Source organism: Hyaena hyaena, unplaced genomic scaffold (assembly GCF_003009895.1).
Source record: "Hyaena hyaena isolate Hyena2069 unplaced genomic scaffold, ASM300989v1 scaffold_402, whole genome shotgun sequence".
Taxonomy (NCBI): domain Eukaryota; kingdom Metazoa; phylum Chordata; class Mammalia; order Carnivora; family Hyaenidae; genus Hyaena; species Hyaena hyaena.
In genome coordinates this window covers 987,204-1,003,394 of record NW_024081034.1, presented here as the reverse complement: position 1 = coordinate 1,003,394, position 16,191 = coordinate 987,204, and the positions used below count along the sequence as shown (strand labels likewise).

Below are 16,191 nucleotides of genomic sequence, written 5' to 3'. Positions count from 1 at the left end.
AAGGTGAATACTTGTGGGGTCCAAAGCTAGTGGGCGGGGGAGCCTTGTTGGAGGGATGAGTACTTCCTGGGGCCGAGGCTAGTGGGAGGGGGGAGCCTTGTTGGAGGGGTGCGTACTTCCGGGGGTCAAAGCCAGTGGGCCGGAGGAGCCTTGCTGAGGGGGTGAGTACTTCCAAGGGCCAAAGCTAGCGGGCACAGGAGCCTTGTTGCCAGGGTGAGTACTTCCAGGGCCCAAGGCTAGTAAGCGGAGGAGCCTTGTTAAGGTGAATAGTTGTGGGGTCCAAAGCTAGTGGGCGGGGGAGCCTTGTTGGAGGGATGAGTACTTCCTGGGGCCGAGGCTAGTGGGGGGGTGGAGCCTTGTTGGAGGGGTGCGTACTTCCGGGGGTCAAAGCCAGTGGGCCGGAGGAGCCTTGCTGAGGGGGTGAGTACTTCCAAGGGCCAAAGCTAGCGGGCACGGGAGCCTTGTTGCCTGGATGAGTACTTACGAGGGCCAAGGCTAGCGGGTGGGGGGAGCCTTGCTGAGGGGGTGAGTACTTCCAGGGGCCAAGGATAATGAGTGGGTGGGGGAGCTGTTAGGGAGTGTGAGTGCTTCCAGGGGCCAAGGCTGGTGGGTGGGTGGAGCCTTGTTGAGGGAGTACTTCCGGGGGCAAAGGCTAGTGGGTGGGGGGAGCTTTGTGGGGGTTGAGTACTTCCGGGGGCCAAGGCTAGTGGGTGGGCGGAGCCTCCACGTCCCCTCCAGTGCTGGGTTCGTACCTAGCCAGACCTTCGGTGGCCTGGGCTTCTGGGCCCCCAGCGCAGCTCTGACACGCCCTGTGCGTGGTCCCTGAAGCCCCCTGTGGTCTTTTCAGGGGTTTGAGATCTCCGACGAGCCTCCTGCTCCAACCCAAATAGAAGAGCTCCACGACCCCGAAAGTAGCGAAAAAGCAAGCGTGCAGTAACCTCGGCAGCAGCACGCAGCGCTGCCGGAACCCCAGACCGGACGTGACCTTCACGAAACCTTCAATCGCTGTTGTCCCGGAGCGCTTTGGAATCACAAGCCGCTGCCGAACTTGGGTCATCTCTGAACACTCGGAACCGTGATGGGCTGCTGAAAGAACTGGGCAAGGCCCCAAAGCGGCCAGAGCGGCATTCAGGTAGGGGCCCCTCCCCCCTCCGCCACGGTAGAGGCCGATGCCCCTAGGGGCTCATTGACGCGGCCCCTCCAACGGGCCACTTCGTAACCGCGCGTCACGTTCTGCAGAGGCCAGCGCCCTGCAAGTGCCTGAGAGCACAGAAAAAGGCCTTGCGGCGCTTTCCCCGGGCGCGGCCTGGCCAGGCCAAGTCCTCCGCACCCCCGCGCCCTTCCTTCGCACCAGGTGTGGGCGGAGCCTTTAAAGACTGATTCCCACTCGGGGCTCCTTGGGTCGGTGGCATCCCCTCGGCCTCAGCCCGTCGGCACTGTCGTTTAACACTTACAGGAAGAAATGGCTTCCCTGGAGGACGCCTACTGCTGTGAGGCTGAGACCCCTGCCCAGAGCTCTGCAGACTCCGAACCTGCAGCCTGGGCCGAGGGACAACCAGGGGGGGCCGAGGAATCCCACGGGGGCAAGAAAAAGAGCGCTGCGCCGCACGATCCGAGCCCTTCCAACTATGTCAAGGCTTTCCAGAGCATCCTGGGAAAATTCATACCTAAAGGGGAGGCTGCCCCAAGTGCAGCAAAACTGAGCCCACCCGAGCGCCCCCCCACCACTGAAACCCCAGCCAGTGTCACCTTCAGGAAGACGCAGGCGGCAGACCCCTCGGTTAGGGAGGAGGGGAAGAAGATGCTGATAGAGATCAACAGTTCAGGCAGCAGGAAAGTGATCCTCCGCGCTCAAGAGAAACCCAGCAAGAAGCTCCTGGACGACCAGAAGTTTGAAAAGGGCTCCCCAGTCCTGCGATTTCCAGAGAAGCAGGACCCTCCTTCAGAGATCCAGGAGCAGAAAGCGACAGACACGGGGGCCGAGACGGAGGCCGAGCGCCCCTCTTCAGAGGGCCACTTCGCCGCCGTGGAGGAGCTGGCTGCCATGAAGATCTCTGAGAGGCCGGTGTCACTGGGTCTCTCCAGACCCCCCCAGCCTCCACCTGTCACCACAGACCGTGTCCTGTTCCAGCCCCCCTTGCAAAGGGGTCCTCCGCCCCCCCCCACCGGCCACTGGGGCAGCATTCTCCAGCTGGTCCACTATCCCCCCGGGGGCAACAGCGGCCCCGCGGCCCAGGCCGCCAAGAGCTGGGGTGCTTCCGGGGAGCATCCCCCCGTGCCGGAGCTGCACCCCCAGAACTGGCCCAGAGTCTGGAAGCCATCGGAAGAGGACCAGTCCCTGAATTCCCACGTGATCCGTTTCCCCAGGGGCTCAGCCCCCAGCGGGGAGAGAATGGCAGCCCTCAGGGAGACGCTGGTGCATTCTTGCCCGAGCTGCGAGGCTGGCTCCCTGACCAGGAGCCCCTGGCACGGAAGGCTGGGGTTCATCGACACCCACTGTCACCTAGACTTGCTCTTCTCCAAGCTGTCCTTCAAAGGGACCTTCAGCAAGTTCATGGAGACGTACAGCCACTCGTTCCCGAAGGAGTTTCAGGGCTGCATCTCGAATTTCTGCGATCCGCGCACGCTCAAGGACGGCATGTGGCAAGAGCTGCTGAAAGAGGACTTGGTCTGGGGCGCCTTTGGCTGTCACCCCCACTTCGCACGTTACTACAATGAGATCCAGGAACGAAACATCCTGCAAGCCTTGCGGCACCCCAGGGCCCTGGCGTTCGGAGAAGTGGGCTTGGATTACTCTTACAAGTGCACCACGCCGGTGCAACAGCAGCACAAGGTATTTGAGCGCCAGCTGCAGCTGGCCGTGTCGCTCAACAAGCCCTTGGTGATCCACTGCAGGGAGGCCGACGACGATCTGCTGAGCATCATGAAAAGACACGTGCCCCCCGACTACAGGATCCACAGACACTGTTTAACTGGCAGTTACCTGCGCATTGAGCCCCTCATGAACTACTTTACTAACATGTCCGTGGGGTTCACAGCCCTCCTGACTTACTCTTCTGCCTGGGAGACCCGGAATACACTCAGAAGTATCCCCTTGGACAGAATCCTCGTGGAAACGGATGCACCCTACTTCCTTCCCCATGAGGTTCCCAAGAGCCTTTGCCAGTACTCCCACCCGGGCCTGGCCCTGTACACGGTGCGAGAGATTGCCAGGATCAAAGGTCAGCCACTCTCCCAGATGCTGGCCACCTTGTGCGAGAACACCAACTATCTCTACAATATTTAAGCCAAGAGGGAGGAAGGAGTCAGGCGTCTTGTGGCAAAGGGAGACCAGCGGCCTGACAGCACAGACTTGATTGATTGGAACTCTGCCTGTGTCCCGAGATCAAGGGTGTGTTCCCGAAGCCCCCTGGAACAGAAACAAAAGACCACAACGGGCTGTTTGCTTCAAAACCTCTTGAAAGACTTCGCCTTGTGACTGGTAGGATGGGGGTGCAGAAGAACGGCAGGAGGGGTCGAGGGGGGTTATTTACCCCCCCCCCCGATGTTATTTACCAGGGTTCTTCCTCGTGGCCAGATTGCTCCTGGACAGTCAGTAAGAAAAACAAGCATTCCATGGGGTACAAGTTGGCGAAATCCAACTGCCTGTTCTCTGCAGCCTCGGGTTTCGAGTGGTCCGGGCATAAAGTCACCCTCCTACTTGTCTTTAAAAAACACAGAACAAAACAAGGTAATTTCTTCTGTGGATTCCCAAAACTGTAGTTGTTATATAGGCATTCTATAACCCATACGGTTTAAGTTGATCCATCAGTGACTGTGAGCCTTAAGTCTTTTTTTGTTTTTTAAGTTTTATTCTTATCCTCTCATTTCTAAAGATAAGCCAACACCAGCATTTCATCTCCCAAGGCAATGGGTTTAGGTAAAAATTAGGCTGCTAATAGGCAGAATGGGCCATGGGGGGGGGGGGCTCTCTGTGGAGGTGCTTAGAACGACGGGAGCCAGAAGTCGGCTGAATGTTCGAAGAACGCCAAGATGAGTTTCAGATCCGAACTGAACTCCCGATGCTTGTAGAATTCCAAAGCTCTTCCCATAACCCGTATGTTAATAGCAGCTACTGTTAACAAGGCCCAACTGTATATATCACTTAGAAATCTGTTCTCCTGAACAACAGAAACCAAGAAGAACTTCACCTGCTCACTTGGCAAGCAGCCATCCTCCCCGTGACACTTTTTCAGGGACATACTGGAGTTCTGAAATTTAGCTCGGCCAGCCAAAACACACGCCTAAATCCAGGAGTCCCATTATTGGAGAAGAAGGGCCATGTTATGTATATATTTTTAGGCTTATTTGTTTTTGAGGGCAAGCGAGTGGGGGAGGGCCAGAGGGAGAGAGGGAGTCCCAAGTCGGCGCAGAGCCCAACACGGGGCTTGGCCTCAACGCACCAGGAGGTCACAACCTGAGCCAAAGTCAGGAGTCGGACGTTTAGCACACTGAGCCACCCAGGCGGCCCGAGAAGTGCCATTTTAAAAACGCAAGACTTCTGTTATTCTCAAAACCCGACCTGATTGAAAATAGGCCCCAGTGTCCGCCAGGCTTCTCTAGGTCCCCGTGTGTCCTTTTATCTGGATCCAGAGAACTCGGCGGGCCCCTCACCATCTGGTTCTTGGCTCAAAAGTCTCCTCCACAGAGAAGCCCTCCCTGACCACCAAATATAGACTGCTCCCCTCACCTGGGAGGAGAACGACTCCCCAGCTTATCGTTTGGCTTTGCCATCCCCCCCCCACCGGCACAGGCTGGACAGCGGTCTTAGTCTACCTGTGTGTTCATTGGTTATCTTCCCCACTAGGTTTACTGGCTTGCCGGTCTTGTTCACACCCGGTGAACACACCCCTTGTACATATACCCTTTTTGATTAGGACAGTGACCGGAACAGCGCAGGTCCCCAGCAAAGATATGAGTTAACAGAGGAGTTAAGGTCTCCCAGGATGCGATGACTGATGTCACAGTATTTAGGCAGGGGGAGATGGGGGATGACAGATAGTAGGGAGCGTGCAGAGAAATAAACCACCATCTCGAGCACGCTCTTTAAAAGCCAAGGCAGAAGAATCAAAGGGCAGGAACATCCTGCTGTTTAGAGGGCCTCCAGATAGTTCATATCCTGTAAATAACCCCGAGTGTATCATAGTTTCCCCCCCCTTCCTTTGCTGGGGATTCAGTCTTTTGAGAAGGAGGAGGAAATGGAAGTGGAAGAAAGCTATTAAGTGCTTTCCTTTAGGAGAACAAAAGAAGTTTCAGTGTCAAACGTGCAAGTTGATTCCATCTTCAAGACCAAAAGCCTTCAAGCACAAAGCCAGGGTTTTTGAGGCAAGAAGGTTTTTCATTCCCCCATTTCAAGCGCACTGTAAAGAGACACTGCATAACGTGTGTCCGTCAACCCACAGGAGCCCCGAGCTTCTTATAAAGGACTGTGGAGAAGACGGTTGCACAGACACACATCTTGGGGGAAATACGGAGTTGTACAAATTCCGCATATATATATATATTTTTTTTTTTACGTGGGGGATCTCACATGGCCTTTGATAAACTGATGTGAGCCACAAATCCCCACGAGGGCGTTTCTCAAGGTTACGTCCAGATTGGTTGGATTAATTCGAGACACAGCTCAGCAAGCTCAAGTTCTTGGGGACGCCAAGTTTGGGAAACCCCTCAGTCACACACTTTGGCTGCTGCAGTCCCCTTACCACATTGTGTACTTATCTTTACCCCTCACATCCTCTTTCACATCCCTAAGATCCATGGAGAACAAAACACAAAATGCCATCGATCTGGCCCTGGCAAAGCGATACTAGCAAGCGGGCATTTTCAAACTGGGTGTGAACAAACAATTGCATGTATAAGTACACGTCCCACAAAAGAGAGAGAAAAGACATATACGTCTAGCCATTAATTTTTCTCTCCAAAAAGGGAGGGTCTCCTTTTTATATGGAGAAAATGTTTTCCTTACCTGATCCTCTCCCTCTACATTTTTATGGCAAATGCACAGACTACGGTCTGCAGTGTTTCTCACACATGGGAGAAAGCGTTGCCGTAATTCAGCTTTATGTCTTCAGGAATGGGAGTAAACCGTGTAGTTTGGTTTGTTTTTTGTTTTTTTTTTTCTGAGTGCAGTACATCCAAAGTGGCCTGAAGAAAAAACCACAATCTCTCTTTACTTTAATTCATGAATGTAGTAAAGAACACTTCATCTCTTCCTGTCACTGGTTAAAAATAAAACCGAACCTCGTGATCCCGAGGTACAGAATCTGGGCCACTCTGTAAATACCTTTCTAGTGACTGATACGCCACTGAACCCCAAAGAATGATTAGCATTCGTACGTTTGCACAGCATGTCAAAATTGGTGTGTCTCCTTGCACATTCTAGAGGCTTCAGAGAGCCATGAAGGCAGCCGGCGAGCTAGAAATTCAATTTGCTGTCAGCGGTCCCTGGGCCTTCGGTCAGCCCGGAGTCACAGGGCCTCTCTGGTTTCAAAATTAGCACCTGCTTATTACAGAATGTTCGAGACCACTGCGGAGCATGAAGTGGGGTAAAACAGAGACGGTCGCTTTTAACAAGTGGAGCTTTCTCCAGTTTTCTCTGGTATCGCCATAGTTACTGGTCAGTCCCTTCGGTCTGTTTTGCTAATTACTATTTACTAGGCCATTCACTTCACTTCATAATTGGCATAAGCTAGACATTTCACTCGCTCCAAATCTGTGCTTTAAGTACATTCATTATTTTGTGTATCTTGGTTCGCTGTCGTGAGCAAACCGCCTAGAAGTTTGTTGATTCTGTTGTTTGTTTTAAGGAATCAACTCTTAGACTTTTTATCAGGATCTATTCTATGTACTGAGTTATAAAATCCTTTTTTTGGATGGTCTGTTTTAGTCTGCTTTTCTTAAGCAGACTTAAGTTAAATGCCTTAAGCTAAATGCTTAGTTTGTTTTTAATTGGGGGGAGGGGGGAAGAATGAGGTATTCGGTAGCATAACTTTGCCTGTGATGATACCTTTGTCTGTAGGATTGTCCATTTTCATGTAGTTCGCTTTCCTGCTTTACAAAGTAATACAGGATGAATTACAAAAACATTAACAGAAAGGAGTGCAGGGGATTTCCACTACCTAGAACCCACTGTTAAGGTCTTTCCTGTAAGGTAACTATCATCATATAGCTATGGAAAATTAATTTTAGGGTGTTTTTTTTTTAAGTAACATAGCTGGAAACACGGTATGTGTTTTTATAAGCAAAGCTAAAGAATGAACAAGTAGAGGTCTTAGAGAAAGATGATCTAAAGCTTTTTGTTTTCCCCCTCTTGACTGAGGGAGATTTTATTTTACTGTATTTTTTTTTTTTAATTTTGAAAGAATTTTCAGTTGGAAGTTTTAATTCCAAAAGCTAATGGCCTACAGAAAGCCACAAAAATAGAGCAAAGTAATGTATTGTATGTAGAGCCCCATATTGTATTGGGGGCTCATTTCATTATTGTTTATTTTGATTTTATCTTTCAATAAACATTTAAAATGCTTACATTAAGCCTTGACCTTTATTTATATTTTATAATTGTAAGGCTGTTTCCATTGCTCACCACTAATCCTTTTATTTCATGTGTTCCCAATGGTTAAACTGTTTAATTTGTTTTACAATTGGCTGGAGCACATCTTCAAACAACTTCCTCAGGGAAAGCATGGGAATTACGCTTATGAGAAATTACATATCTGAGAACATCTTTCTGCTACGTTCCTTAGTGAGTAACACCTCGGCTGGGTCTAGAATTTCTGGGTCCTAAACATTTTCCCCTAAAACACAGACCCTGCTTCATTGTGTTCTGGTATTCAACGTTGCAGAGAATTCTGATGTCAACTTCTTCTGTGGGGGGTCAACTAATTTGCCTTATCTTTGAAGGTAACCAAAAAATTGCCCAAATATATCAAATTACGGGTCTCTTTTTTTGTCATTTTCTCTGGTACACGGTAAGCATTTAATCTTCGGGTCTGTGTCTTTTTATAGTCGAGAAGGTTGGGTTTGTTTTTATTATTTCTTTATGCTTTGCTTAATTATATGGCTGCTTTTAATCGAGCTTCCAACTCTTTAGGAATAAGTATCGGTATCTGTCTGGCCTTTCATTACCAATCTCAGTGCGCATTTTTTTTTTAAGATTTTATTTTTAAGTAATCTCTACGGCCCAATGTGGTGCTTGAACCCAAGACCCCTATTCTTGGGGCTCTTACAGCCGACCTTCTAACTCTGCAATTTGGGAGCATTTTCTCAGGTTTGCCTTTTCCATCATTCATCTCATTTTCTCCAGGTGCCACAGTTTTTTTCACTATGAATAATGCATTTCTGAGTTTCCTCACATTTCTTCCTCCTCGGCCAGCTCCCTTTCTTTGCCTTTCTGCCCAGAGACTCGGTCAGCAGCATTTTAAACGTCTTCCCCTTGCTCCATTTTCTCCCTCCAGCGTTCATTCACAGCGTTTGCTTTCACTGCTCACTTTGTTTCGTGACTTCCTTGCACTCAGTGGAAAGCACAAAGCAAACTGTTATCCCAAGTGTTCGTTTTCCTATAGAAGATCCATTTCTTCCTCTGCCTCTTAGATACTGTGTTCTCCATCTATGTTGCAGTCTTTCAGAAACTTTACTGGCTCTCTTTGTTCAGTCTTCAACTAAGAGCCATCTGTCCAGGCTGGTGTTTACCCCAAAGTTGGGTGGGTAGGGTCCCTTTCCCTTCCCTTCCCCAGCCATTCAAATATTTTGATTCCTCCTCCCCTCTGGCAGGCTGGCTGATAGAAAATTCTGCTACAGCACGTGAAGGGAAGTAGGGAGGGAGGTGGGGCCGTGCATGGCTCCCTAGGGGACACACCTCAAAACTTCCCACATAAACCTTTGCTACACTGACCCGACCTCTGCTCCAGGGACAGAACTTCCACATAGCCTCTCCTCCAGGGCGCTGCCTGTCACAACAGAGAAACGCCCGAAATGCAAGGCCTGCTTTTCTTTCATAGCAACTATTCTTGGGCCTTCTAGTGACTTTTTTTTTAATGTTTCATTTATTTCTGAGAGAGAGAGAGAGAGAGAGAGACAGCGTGAGTAGGGGAGGGTCAGAGAGAGAGGGAGACACAGAATCCGAAGCAGGCTCCAGGCTCTAAGCTGTCAGCACAGAGCCCGACGCGAGGCTCGAACCCACGAACCGTGAGATCGTGACCTGAGCCGAAGTCAGACACCCAACCAACTGAGCCACCCAGGTGCCCCTCTAGTGACACTCTTAAGCCATCAACAGCTGTGACAGGAAGCCAAGGAGAAGCTCCCACGGTTTTCCTAACCCCCCAACTCCCTTCTTGTCACGTTTTTAGGAAGTGAAAATAGGGGTCCCATCTGTACGACAGCTTAGGAGAGAGTTATCTGCGTTTTCGCCACAAACACGGACCACCCTCCCTTCCCCGGGCCTCCAACGCGGATACAGTTTCTACAGATTTTAAAATTCTGCAGTCATTTTCATTGGGGTTGCAAAGGTGAAGGGGTTCATCTAACTATCAACGCTCAAGTTAGAATCTCGCTCCAAATTCTCATTTTTTTCTCTCGCTTTTTTTTTTGATAAATTTATGTTCCTATGGATACTGTGTCTAAATAGGCATAGCTTATTTTAAGAAAATTCAACTTATACAGATCTGAATCTCATTTGGCTTGTTGAACAGAAGAGATGGTCAATAAAGGTAAGTTGAATAGATGGATGACAAAAAACACAACATCTAGGGAGAGGACCACCAACGGCTTTTGTATTACAAAAATATTATCATAAATCTATTTATAATCTGTGCTCAAATTTTTCAGGCCTAATCTACAGTTTAAGATGAAACACCTATATAGACAGCATAAGCATTCATCAGACTTATTTTTACTTGTCTCCTGCCTCTTAAGACCTGGTTTTATGATGTATAAAAGGGGGGAAAAGATGTAGAATGCTAGAACATTCTTCCTGTAGCTTTGTCACCAATTAACCATATAACTGGTGCAAACCACGTTAAACCCTTCATTTTCTGGTTAACCTTGCACAAAAAAATTAGAAAATCAACACTTGCTAACCACAGGCCAGTGCAGCACTATTTAAAGGACTAAGAAAATGATGTATATATAACAGAGCTGGAGAGAAAACGAATGTATAAAAATACTGAATAATATATAAGTCAGTGTAGGATGCAAAGCTGGAAGCTTAAAAATACTGTCAAAGCCACATCTAAAATAGTCTCTTCCCATTTTTATGGAATCTAGTGAGCAAGGCAATTGAAAAATCACTGGATATTACTAAGCGGAAAGGTTCAGACCCTAACTGCTTAAACTCAGTCCTCCTGGAAAAATAATTAGAACTAGAAAAAGGGATCACCTCATCCAACAGAAATCACATTGCTAATCATGAGAGTTGCATAAACTGAGTCGAGAAAATGGAACACTGAAAGATTCAATAAAAAAGATAAAGGGAAAATCTTTGGTAGAAAAAATACATATATATGAAATTTACCAAATATTTTACATCTATCCCCCCATCAAGGGAATAATATGAGAACCCAAGCAAACACACTCCTTCATGACATCATCTGGAGATACAGATTTAAATTTAAAAGGCTGGATTCTGTCTGGAACAGTCCAAAGAAAGATGCTTTGAGAAGATGACTTTTATGTTCGCTTCCCATCAAAAGAATCATTCTATGTTTCTAATAATTACCCCATAAACTGGACTCCCCAGTGCACTGGATGTTCCTACTGGTTTCAAAGTATGTTATTTACTTCCCACAAGGGCACTGGCAGCTGAGACCACAAAACGGACACTCAACACAGAAAGGCTCATTTATCAAAAAGCAAGTAATACCAGACCACCCCGGGCACAAAAAGCACCTGCCAAACTCAACGTTCAAGACAATTCCTCCGGGTGCAAGGACTGTACAGTCAGGTAAGGGATATTGGACTGTAAGCAAATAACTCCAAGGCGGGGTATGGTGCCTCCCAAAAATTATAAGGCACTGGATATAAAGCTAAAAGCCATTAGGGAGGATTCATTCATGTTTTTAAAAATCCACTCAGTGTACATTGCTGAGTACCTGCTTTGGGTCAGGTACTGTGCTAGACTTGGAGATTCAAAGATCAATGAAACTGATCAAATAGTTAAAATGGGCCAGACAACAGGTAATGCGCTTTTACACTCGACCTCATTCATCTACAAAGTAGGTGTTAATCGTCATGGCTATTTTATAAAAATCAAGGTTTAGGACAGTACGTAATTTACCGAAGGTCTCAAGGTAAGAGAACGGGACAGCCAGGGTTAGAACTCAAACTGCCTGGCTTCAGAGGCCACAAGTTAACGACGGTCTCCCGAACAGCCCCCGAAATCCCCGCCACACCCTCAGCTCGGCGGAGGACACAGAGACGCGTAGCTGGGCTGTTCTAACAGGAGTCTGAAAAGGCTCCAGTAGAAGAGGGATTCACCAAAATACTCGAGAGCATCAAGAGGAAGGCATTACAGAACAAAACAAAGCAAAAAACGGCATCACGGTAGAGGTGACATCTGAAATGGGTCTTCAGAGTTGAGAGATGGAAGGTGAACTGCACGCATGGACGGGTGGGGAAGGGCATCCTCGGCAGAGGGAACAGCATGTGCAAAGGTACAGGAGCGTGGTAGTGCTCCTGTATGTGGGGCCTTGCAAATCATTCTGTGTGGCTGCGCGCGGAATGGGAAAGGGAGAGCAGAGATTAGAAGCGCACAAGGGCCAAAATACCGGTGGTCCCCAGGTCACTCAAAATTAGGTCACAGGATTGGAAACATTTTTTTTTAAGTTTATTTATTTTGAGAGAGCGAGAGAGCAGTGAAAGGACAGAAGAGAGAGAGAGGGAGAGAGAGGATCCCCGGCAGGGATCCCGACGCGGGGCTCGATCTCACGAACCATGCGATCACGACCTGAGCCGAAACCAAGAGTCGGATGCTTAGCTGACGGAGTCCCCCAGGTGGCCCTGTAAATGTTTTAGAAAGTTAACTCTACAGCTACGGCAGCATGGGCAGTCAAGGAAGAGGACCAGATTGAAGGCAGGTGAAGAGGCAACTCTCTAGGTGACAGACAGGAGCTAGGATAGCAGTGGTGGCCTAGGAAAAGGGGCTGATAGAAGGAGGACGTGAGAGGGAGAGGAGACTTAGGTCAACAGTGACAGAGGGAGTGTAATGGGGACTCTCTTATTTGCTTGAACATAAAAATATATAATATGGTGGGTTACCATTTAGCTGGAACTCAAATAATAAGCCAAATGTGGCCAGTCGCGGCATGGTAGTATATTCAAAGAAAAGGCCAGGCAAGGGGCGCCTGGGTGGCTCAGTCGGTTTAACGACCAACTTCGGCTCAGGTCATGATCTCGTGGTTCGTGAGCTCGAGCCCCGCGTTGGGCTCTGTGCAGACAGCTCGGTGCCTGGAGCCTGCTTCCCATTCTGTGTCTCCCTCTCTCTCTGCCCCTCCCCGGCTCACACTCTCTGTCTCAAAAATAAAATAAACATTAAAAAAAAAAAAAAAAAGGCCGGGCAGCACTACATCTACACTTCCCCCCAAGTGCCTTTCCGCTTCTTTTTCAATGCTCAAAAGTCTCCCACTTCCTCACCATCAGCTCTTTCGTTGTTTCTCTCCTTCTCTCCACCCCCCCCGCACCCCCTCCCCCCGCGCCACAGTTCTTCTCCCTTTCCTACATCCCCTCCTAAAGCCAGAGAACTGGACTGAACAACTCGGGAGAATGCTTAGAGGATGGAGGAGGGGGAAAGTGAAATGATCAGACAAAGCTCTTTCAACAGGCAGAGTGTAGGGCAAAAAACAGAAAGCTGGGCGGATGCTTTAAGAATATTCTCCCCTGAGGCGCCTGGGGGGGCTCAGTTGGCTGTGCGTCAGACTTCGGCTCAGGTCATGATCTCATGGTTCAGGAGCTTGAGCCCGACATCGGGCTGGCTGCTGTCAGCACAGAACCCGCTTCAGATCCTGTGTCCCCCCTCTCTCTGCCCATCCCCCACTCCTGCTCCCTCTCTCTCGCTCTGTCTCTCAAAAATAAACACTAAAAAAAATATTACCCCCATTACGCATCAGTGAGAACCAAAGTTTCAATCAATAAGGCTTATTGTAAAAGTCAACTAGACTAGAATTGAAAATACAGGTTTTGGGTTTTTTTAAGTTTATTTATTTCCTTGAGAGCGAGAGCATGAGCAGGGGAGGGGCAGAAGGAGAAGGGGAGAGACAGAGAGAGAGAGAGAGAGAGAGAGAGAGAGAGAGAGTCCCAAGCAGGCTCCATGCTGTCATTGCAGAGCCTGGTGCGGGGCTCGATCCTATGAACTGTGAGATCATGACCTGAGCTGAAGTCGGAGGCCTAACCAGCCGAGCCCCCCAGGTGCCCCCAGTTTTAGTTTTGACGAACACAAATACAAAAATAAATGATCTGAGATGCCAGACGGAAACAAATCAACCAGTACAACCACAGAGAAAGACAGTAACATATGCTCAAAACAGGTTTCCAATTTTAAGCTAAGAAGGAAGAGAAGAAGCTGACTGCAAAGTAAAGGGTGTAGATGACGTTTCTCGAACCTAGACGGTGATGGCGTGAAATCTTTGAGTACAAGGTTCAGAATAGTCAGAATGTAAACGCAGTTGCTGGAGTCTACTACTGACTGCCATTAGTTCCGAATAATGGAAACATAAAATAATAATAAAGGTGATTACTTATCACCTTTCCTCCTAAAAAGATCTTCTAAAGTAGAGGAGATACGGCAAAATCTCTTATGTAAGTGATAGAAGACTTGTTGAAAGTATTGTAATACCCATAGCATAAATGGGACAGTAGGAAACTGGAAGAAGCGATGCACCAATAGCTTAATGGTTACTTTTTAGAAGTCACCGGTCTCACAGGCAGCCTGTCCAAACTCATTCTTCCGGAATATGGCAGAATCTGCAGCACAGGTGACGGCTGCCACAGTCCCGGTTTATGTGTCCCTTCCCCTAGGAACACCACCGTCTCTACCCCACGTAAGAAAATAAGCCAAATCCTGGGCAGACGAGGAGACTTAATTTTTCAGGACTGTCTACTAGGACCTGGCACTTGACACGCTTCAACCGTCTGACACCCCCAGCAACTCTATGGCAGGTTTGTGATCCTTCCTTGACAGATAAGGGAATTGAGACCAGTAAAAAAAAAAAAATTTTTTTTTTTTAAATAGGCAATACGTGATAAATCCAGGTTCTGAACCCATCTGTCTCCCGTATGCCAAAGAGCCTCACGTTAGGGGATGCTGCAAGAGCACCGTGTTCCCAAGGGATACCTGACCCCGACAGAGTTCCTTTCAAAGAAAGTTCCATGTGGGGTGACATACACACCCCAGGTCCGACCCGAGGGGTAAAGACCTGGCATAACGACAGTGATGGTGACAATGACCATGATGGCTATACTCTCCTAAGAGAAGTCATCGGTATTTGCAGGGCCTAAAGCAGAGGAAGACAAAAGTAGGGAGAGGGAAGAAAGTTAAGTGGAACCCTCACGATGGAAGAGGGATAAAAATAAATGAGGGGCGCCTGGGTGGCTCAAGTAAGGTGAATGTCTGACTCTTGATTTCAGCTCAGGTCATGATCCCAGGGTCGTGGGATCAAGCCCTGCATCCGGCTCCGCACTGAGCGTGGAGACTGCTTAAGATAACCTCTCTCTCTCTCTCTCTCTCTCTCTCTGTCTGTCTGTCCTTTTTCCGCTCACATTTTCTCTCTTGCTCTAGAATTGTTTTTAAACGGGGCACCTGGGTGGCTCCATCGGTCAAGCGTCCAACTCTCGATTGTGGCGCAGGTCATGATTTCGTGGTGGAGTTCGAGCCCCGCCCCAGGTTCTGCACTGACAGTACGGAGCCTGCTTGGGATTCTCTCTCTCTCCCGCTCTCTGTGCCCCTCCCCTGCTCACTCTCTCTCGGTCTCAAAATAAATCAATAAACGTTAAAATTAAGTAAAATAAAATGTTCTAAAAACCGAAAGTAAAGAGACTGAGAATAAGGAGACAAAGTCCTTATACAAAAGAGAAAAAGGAAGAGAAAAGGTCACAAGAATGGAAGAGGGAGGCACGAAAGAGTTGAGAGGGGACAAAAGGAAAGGGTATGAGACAAACACTGAAAACAAAACGGAGATAACATCTGGGCCTCCCTTTGCATAATGTGGCCTTCAGGCTCTCCCTGCCCCCTCCCCACTTCCGATGTCCTGGAAACAACCAGGCTCCCCCAATTAGTTAAACCTCTGCTAAAAGGCTTATGATAATGACATATGTCCCTGGAGAACCCTCTTTATTAAAAGAACTATTACCACATGGAACAGCACGAGGAATTTCATAGGAAGAACGAGAATTTAAATGGAAGAGCATAATTAAAATAAATAGAAGGTTATGGACGATTCTCATGCCTTAAAATGTTCGACAACCCTCAGAAGGGGCTTAGGAGAATAATTTATTTGAAAACAGAAGACTGGCATGTTTAAAAATAAAGGGCCATCAACCCAGAGAACAAGAAATGATTGCGCAAACACTCAGAGATCGCCACAGGGGGTTAGGACAAGAATTGGCTGCACTTTGTTTATACACAGAATATTTTCAAAGCCGTGCCTCAAATCTTAAATCGCAAACAGTGAGACCCCAAAGAGGACACGCTGGAAGCTTCCATTTATGTGAACAGACAAAACTAGGGGCGCCTGGGTGACTCAGCTGGTTAAGCGTCCGACTCCAGCTCAGGTCCTGATTGCATGGGTTGTGAGTTCAAGTCGTGCACCAGGGTCTCTGCTGTCAGCGCAGAGCCCCCTTCAGCTCTCTTGCCTCCCTCTCTCTCTCAAAAATAAATAAAAACGTTTTTAAGGGATTTTTCTAAAAAACAAAAACAAACAAACAAACAAAAGAACAAACTAATCTATGGTGATGGACGTCAGAGCAAGGGAGGAAGGGCTGCGTGGAAGGGGTCACGAGGGAACTTCCTGAGGCGGGACAGATGCTCTCTATGGTATCTGAGCAATGGTTGCACAGATCCAGGTATTTGTCACAACTCCTGGCTCTTCGTGGGCACATTTTATCACACACAAGATTATTCCTCCTTCAGTGAAGTGGATTTTAAGAAATTAAAGTGGATTACAGTGA

The 16,191-nt window shown here is 48.2% G+C and overlaps 2 protein-coding genes across 6 annotated transcripts in view; one reads left to right on the top strand and one right to left on the bottom strand.

Moving 5' to 3' along the window:
* Positions 1-4,394, top strand: part of LOC120245053 (putative deoxyribonuclease TATDN2) — an 18,414-nt gene extending 14,020 nt beyond the window's left edge. For both annotated transcript variants that reach the window (XM_039251914.1, XM_039251913.1), the window contains exons 2-3: positions 848-1,132; positions 1,457-4,394. In XM_039251914.1, the coding sequence (XP_039107845.1) occupies positions 1,463-3,286 (1,824 nt within the window). In that variant the 5' untranslated portion in view covers positions 848-1,132; positions 1,457-1,462 and the 3' untranslated portion in view covers positions 3,287-4,394. The remainder of the gene's footprint in view (positions 1-847; positions 1,133-1,456) is intronic.
* Positions 1-16,191, bottom strand: part of EFHC2 (EF-hand domain containing 2) — a 187,243-nt gene that overhangs the window by 136,315 nt on the left and 34,737 nt on the right. The gene's annotated exons all lie outside the window — the stretch shown is intronic.